Source organism: Penaeus chinensis, chromosome 13, assembly GCF_019202785.1.
Source record: "Penaeus chinensis breed Huanghai No. 1 chromosome 13, ASM1920278v2, whole genome shotgun sequence".
Taxonomy (NCBI): Eukaryota; Metazoa; Arthropoda; class Malacostraca; order Decapoda; family Penaeidae; genus Penaeus; species Penaeus chinensis.
This window is the reverse complement of record NC_061831.1, coordinates 17,227,298-17,234,594: the sequence shown is the minus strand read 5'-3', so window position 1 is coordinate 17,234,594 and position 7,297 is coordinate 17,227,298. Positions and strand designations below refer to the sequence as shown.

General features: G+C 48.6%; 1 protein-coding gene across 1 annotated transcript in view; it reads left to right on the top strand.

Moving 5' to 3' along the window:
* The window catches only part of LOC125031595 (transcription elongation factor S-II-like), a 24,008-nt gene extending 23,223 nt beyond the window's left edge, over positions 1-785 (top strand). The window contains exons 8-9 of the mRNA XM_047622478.1: positions 61-163; positions 694-785. Of these exons, the coding sequence (XP_047478434.1) occupies positions 61-163; positions 694-785 (195 nt within the window). The remainder of the gene's footprint in view (positions 1-60; positions 164-693) is intronic.
* Positions 786-7,297: the final 6,512 nt, after the last annotated feature.

Genomic DNA, 7,297 nt, shown 5'->3' with positions numbered 1-7,297 from the left:
CTGTCGTCCTCTACCATTGGTATACTTATTTGGGAATAATTGTGTACATTTGCCTCACAGTGTGGGTATTATACAAATTATTATTCAAATTCAGGAGAGCCTCGGAAGAAAGCCATTAATCTTCTGGTGGCGCTGGGCGTAGCAAGTTTGTGTTTCCTGAAGTGTGCAGTGTATCTTATATTTCTTTTGTTTTTTACACTTAAGTTTAAAAGTAGTAGTGATTAAGTTGGTTACAAGTATAGGATACCGGCAATGATTAACTATATCTATATATAGTTACAGTATATATATATATATACATATATACATATATATACACACACACAGTATATATGTGTACACACACATGTAAATATGTGCACGGGTGTCGTAAAAGAATTTCCTCAGTCATGCTTGAACACTTATTGGCATATGATAATCATTGTCCCTGCATTTTTTTCTTCTAATATCTCTGGTGACATTGTGCCCGTTATAATAGACCGAAAATAGTAAGATATTTAAGAATGAATTAAGAAGTACTCGAGGACTCGGGACGCATTGGCAGAGAATTCCGAAACATTCGAATCTTTGAAATTATGGCTCTGTGCTATCGGGGTCAACATTAATAGCAGCTCCTAAGGGAAACGGTGAAACAATCTAGGGCATGTTCGGAAAAAGTCCAAAACATATGTTACATAACTTTCACGCCATTAGTGTTTACAGCTTCAGGAAGAACGGATCCTCACAGTAAAGTTATCAAAAGGCTTGCTGGAATCATGTCCGAAAAAACAGCCAAGAGGATGTAGAGCTGCCTGGATAAGGCGTCTCCTGCCGTTCTTGCTTCTCCGATATGTCGCTTGTGCCTTAGAACGATTTAATTCTAAGGAATGAACTACGAATTAGCGATCGCCAAGCGGCTCAACGACGGAATATAAGGAAGTGTGTAAGAGGAGGATTGGATGCTATTAATATGTAGTGACAGTAGCAGGAGCAGGAGCAGTTGAAGCAGCAGCAGCTGTAACAGTGGTAACAGTAGTACTGTTGTTATTGTTGGCAATATTGAGTGACTATTATTACTATTCTTGTTTTGTTATTGTCCTCAATAAATGTATTGTTATCAATCTTCTTATCAATTATCTTATGTAAAGCAGCAGTATTAAGGTAGTGTGATAGCATGACTTTCACATTCACTGTATCACCAGATTATTAGAATGACGCTTTTTATTCCAGTATAATCACAGATCGCCAATTACACACACACACACACTCACTCACTCACACACACACACACACACACACACACACATATATATATATATATATATATATATATATATGCATATGTATATATACATATATACACACATATACCTATCTATATATCTACATCTATCTATCTGTCTCTTTGTCTATCTATCTATCTATACATACACATATATACATGCATACATAATCCCTTCATTACAGAAATTATGATTTTAATATTCTTACAGTAATAAATTCACCTGAAGGAGAAATGTTTCCCAGTTTTCTAAGGAAACAGTGGTGGTAGCGGCGACTTTACACAAAATAGAAATCTAATATTCTTTTAATTTAATTGGATTTCGATAATGCCGGCTGTGGTGATTTCCATGTCTTTCCCTCTGTCGTCCTCTACCATTGGTATACTTATTTGGGAATAATTGTGTACATTTGCCTCACAGTGTGGGTATTATACAAATTATTATTCAAATTCAGGAGAGCCTCGGAAGAAAGCCATTAATCTTCTGGTGGCGCTGGGCGTAGCAAGTTTGTGTTTCCTGAAGTGTGCAGTGTATCTTATATTTCTTTTGTTTTTTACACTTAAGTTTAAAAGTAGTAGTGATTAAGTTGGTTACAAGTATAGGATACCGGCAATGATTAACTATATCTATATATGATATATCTGTGTATATCTATATGTATCTTCAAGTTGAGACTTCTTCTTCTTTATGGTTTGCGAAGTTCTAGCTTCGCCCGGGCCTTCTAAATATGGCCCGGCCTGTGTCAGCTTTTTACGGCTGTCTCATTGAGTTGTCTGACACTCGGTGCTTACCATGGCGGCGGGATTGCCAGCAGGCGCTCCTGCCGCCATGGTGTAAGCATTTCGCATAGCCTCTTTACCAGCACGGCGGCTGTTGTGGGCGGTCCCTGTCTCAGGAATTGTGTATGGTCACAATTTTCTAGGTAGTGGACTAGTGTGGCGTTCGGCTCGCCGCAGTGCTTGCAGCTCCTTTCATCGCGTTCGATTGTTGGGATAATCTGCCATACACAATGGTAACCTAGGCGCATTCTGTGAAGAATGACTTCGGTACCTCTGTTGCTTACTTCAGAGAGTGCCAGTGGTTCATAGCCTGTGGCGTCTGAGTACCAGCTGGCCGAGGGGGAGGTTCTCGTTTCCTCTCTGTGGAGCTGCCGTAGGAAGGTACGACCGACCAAGGCACACTTCTCCATAAGTAATTTTCGGCTCGGTTTTATCGTCATGGGATTTGGGGGCATACCCCTGCCAGCGACGGCTAGTCTGTCAGCAAGCTCGTTCCCTCTGATGCCGATGTGGCTTGGGACCCAGTTGATGATAATTCTTCTACCCTGAGCAAGAATTCTCTGTGCCATTGTGAGAATCGTGGTCAGTAGGTAGATGTTGTCTGTGGGTGAGCTGTGCTGAAGACAGTCAATGGCTGCCCTGGAGTCTGTGTGTATGACCACGTGTCCTTCCCTTAGGGACGCGTGGCCTAGGGCTCCCATGATTGCAACTGCCTCTGCCTGTAGCGAGGAGGCGTTGTCTGTTACCCTCATGGATCGCGTGTCATCCCTTGCTGCAAAGCCGGCGCCTGCAGTGTGGCTCAAGGGATCGACCGATCCATCCGTGTAGTATGTTCTACTTACCGGAGGAGTGATGGCTGCAATGACCCTGTGGGCTTCTGCCTTTAGGCTAGGCATGGGGTATAGGCTCTTTTTCATTGACAGGCTCATTATGTTGAACTCTATCAGGCTCAGTGCCCACGGCGGGGCTTCGGCAAAGTCAGGGTGGGGGGAGTCCATGCCCTTAGCAAGAAGCTGTTCTTTGAGCTGATGGCGTATCAACACCCTGGCTGTATGAGACAGCCAGGAGTTGTTTGCAAAGATTTGACAGGAATTGTGTTGCCATTAGATCGATTCGTGAGTCCAGGGGGAGAAGGTTTGCCTCCATCAGGAGGTTGAGGACCTTCGTCCACCTCGGGGCACCCAGAATGATCCTGGCAGCTTCATTTTGGACTGTTTCTAATTTGTCTGTGTGCTTTTTCTTTGCGGCAATTAGAGCGACTGAAGCATAGTCCACAATGGGCCGGACAGCATGTGCATAGAATGATCTTAACACTTTGTGTCTGGCCCCTATGCGTCTCCCAGTCATTGCTCTCATGACGGACAGTCTTGCTTTGGTTCGGTCAACCAGGTACTGGACCTCCTTCTGGAAGGAGAGGGTCCGGTCTATCCTTACCCTAAGGTATAGGTAGTCCTGGACCCATTCTAATTCCACTCCCTGGATTTTCAGTCCTGTGCCTCGAACTCTCTGTCTCAGAGCCATGGCTTTGGATTTGGCTGCAGAGGTCTTTAGTCCTGTCCTACAACACTCCTCTGACACGAGGTTCAGACAACGCTGGGCTTTATTCTGGCTGCATTGTCCAGTGGAGGTGATAGCGAGATCGTCTGCATACGAGATGATCTTGCACCCTACTGGGAGGTTTATGTTGAGGATGCAGGACATTAAAGTGTTAAATAGGGCTGGACTGAGAACCCCATCCTGTGGCGTTCCATTTTCGAGCGGCATGTGCTGCGATAGGTGACCCTGGAATTTGACATTGGCAGTCCTGTTCCTGAAGTAGTCACCTATCCAAGCCAAGAGCTTTCCTCTGATTCCCTTCTAGATCAGGCTTTCCTGAATGGCAAGCGGACTTGCCAGTTCAAAAGCCTTCTCCAGGTCAAGGAATACCCTTGCTGATTATGTTTAAGAGCGTGGCTATGCTGTGTGCTGTGCCCATGCCCCTTGTGAACCGGTGGAGGTGTTCGTGCGGGGGTCCCGTTTTCCATTGAAGCCGGTTTAGTACCATCCTCTCGGCCGTCTTGGCCAGGCAGCTGAGCAGAGAGATGGGGCGGTACTTCCCCGGCTCCTTTGGTTTTGGGACGGGAACTTTGGTAGCCCTCTTCCAACTCTGGGGTAGAGTGGAAGTTTCCCAGGACTTGTTGATGAGTTGCAAGAGTGCATGCTCACCTGCTAGTCCTAGGTGGGAGATAATGGGGTACAAGATCCCATCAGAGCCCGGGGCTATGTTGGAACTGGTTTTATAGGCTTTCCTTAGTTCCCTCAGAGAAAAGATAACGTCTGAGTTATCGGGTTCGGCTACCCTTTCTCTGATCTGAGCGTGTCTGTCTGGCTGTAGACACACTTGTTTTGCCCTCAGCTCGGCTGGCAGACTGTTGCTGCTCGTTCTCGCAAAGAACTCGTGCGCCAGTCTGTTAGCCTCTGCTTGGGGGTCGTGATGGGTGCACCTCGGGCCTGAGCGGCTGGTAGCTCGCTTGACCCGTTGCCACAGCTCTGAAAGGGTGGTTTGGTGGTCGAATGACTCACACCATTCCAGCCACTTTTCCTGCCTGACTCTATTGGCAGTTTCCTTGGCATCCGTGACAGCCTCCCTTAGGAGGGATAAGTTGTCAGGGGTTCTTTGCCTTCGGAATAGTTTTCGGCACATGTTCACCCTGCGGTTGACCTCCCTGATCTCGTCATTGAAGTACCAAACGTCTTTGTGACTTTGTATGGTCTGTGAGTCTGCTTCATTAATGGCGTTTAGCAGGCTAGCTTCGAGCACTTCCACATTTTCGCTTTGTGGGGGATCATTGCATCTCAGACAGAGGGCAAAGGCGTTTTGAAATGCCTGCCAGTTGGCCTTGTCTGTTTTCCATCTTGGATTCGGTCTTAGGATTTCGGCTGGGCCAGCATCCATGAGGGTAGTTATAGTGACGTAATGGTCACTTGTGACGGTCTCATCGACACGCCAGCCAATCCTCCCCACCAGAGTCGCAGTGGCCAGGGTGAGGTCTAGGACCCCTCCTCTGACATGCGCTGGATCTTGGGTGTTGAGGAGAGCGATCTCAGGGAATGTCTCTAGCACGTCGGCTATGTGATAGCCGGCCGCATCCGGTGCCCGGCAGGGAGCCAGGATGGGGTGGTGTGCATTGAAGTCTCCCCCTATGATCACTCGGTCATGTGCAGCAGAAGCACAGACCTGGCTGATGTCTAAGCTTCCACAGCGTGGCCGGCTGTACACGCTGTACAGTTTGAGGGGCCCCCCGGCCAGGTGAACCTCGACGGCAAGGGATTCAACATCGTCTCCACAGTGCGATGCATCGGCTTATGCGGAGCAGGGGATTGTTGCTCTCACAAGGGTGATAAAGCCTTTCTTGCCAGGTGTTCGTGGCAGTGTGAAGGCATGGTACCCTGAGAAGCGAACAGTGTCCACTGTTAATGTCTCCTGGAGCATGACAATGTCAATGTTCCTTGATCGCACTACTGCTTGGAGAAAAGCGTTCTTTGCAGAGAAGCTATTGATGTTCCACTGTAGGATACTTAGATGGTGTGTCATGATGTTACTCAGTGATAGTTACATCAGAGACATCGTCGGAGTCTGACAACTCCATTGCGAGGTCCTCGCTGGTTGAGGGCTCCTCGTCTGTTGTCAGGCTATCCTTGGGTCCACTGGGAGGTGGAGAGCCTTTGGTAGCTCTGACTTTGGTTGGTTCGGCTTTTCTCTCAGGCTTTTTCTTGGCTGGCCTTGCTGGCCTTGTCTGGGCAAGGTCAGCGTGATCTGGCTCTGGCTGCACAGATTCAGCCTGTTTTGGCTCTGCCTGTGAAGGCATGGCCTGGTTTGGAGTGGGGAGGGGAGTCTCGTTCTGGGGTGAGGGTGAGGCTGGTTTTGCTCTAACCAGCTTTCTTCCCTTTAAGGCTGCGACAGTCTGGGTCATTGCCGTCATGGCGACCGAAACTGCCTTCTCGGCCTCCTCACTCAACCTCCCCAGGGCTGTTGCTACTGCTGAGACAACAGCAGTTAACAGGAGAGTCATATCGTCCTCGTCAAAGAGGAGATGATCATCTGTTGGGGAGGTTTTTGTGGTGCTATTAGAACCTTTTTTCTTTAGTTTCTTTTTCTGCACCTTTGGCATTGTCGGAAACTCCTTTTTGTTGGAGACATCCGGTGTCGGCTGGGGTTCGGCTTCCTTCCTTTTAGGAGGTCGGGAGGCCTTTTCCAATTTGTTCCTTCCCCAGACATGGGTGCCCGGTGGGGCAGGAACAAAGTCTGGTCGCTTTTGAGCAACCTCTTGTCGCCTGAGGGCCGCCTCTTTCCTGACAGAGCAAGTCAGGCTCCAGGCATGATGCTTCTTGGCACAGTTGGGACATTTGGCTGTTGTGTCCCTCTTTTCCTCTTTGTATGCCTTGAGGCATACCTCTGTGTTGTGTGCCTTGCTACAGACACCACATTTAGGCTTGGCTGTACAGTTAGCCTGGTGGTGACCGTATTTCTGGCACTTGAAACACCGAAGTGGTTCTGGCACATACGTTCGAAGGTTGTAGGTGCCCCAGTTACCCAGATCAAGGGTAGTGGTTGGGGCACCTTTCATGGTCACCAGGACTTGCCTGGTTGGAGTCTTCCCCTTCGACATTCGGGAAGCCTGCACGACCTGTGGGTGTGAAGCAATCAGCTCCACATCGTACGAGACTGAGAAGCCAAGTAGCACCATCTTGGTTCTCTTTTCCTTGGGACTTAGTGGGGAAACTCACTTTCCTCCCATCGGCTAGCTCCTTCGTTTCCCAGAGGAAATTCAAGGTAGCTTGATCTTTGGGTATTATGATCATGCCCTGATCTCGGGCGACCCGGATCGACAACCGGATTTTCCGTTGCAACTCCAATGCCCTGACCAATTGGTAGGCATTGTCGAAGCCTTCGGGTTTAGCTGGCACTTTGAACTGGGCGAAGCGTTTAGGGGGTCCCGACTCTTCATCAGAGTCGGTCTCCGGCCTTGGATGCTTCGGCCCGCCCTTTCGGCTTTCGGGCTTGTTTGTGGAGGCAGGAGCTGATGCGGCTGGTTCAGCCTGTTCTCCCCTCTCAATCGGGGAGGCCGTCTGAGAACTCAGGGGCCTCCCTGGCTTAGCTGTTGGCCTGGAGAGGCCAGCTCGCGAGTCAAGATGTTTGACTATTCGGTGGACAGACCCATTGGCTTCGGTCTTGTCCACCTTAGCAGCAGGGGTGACAGTGTCATCCTGTGCATG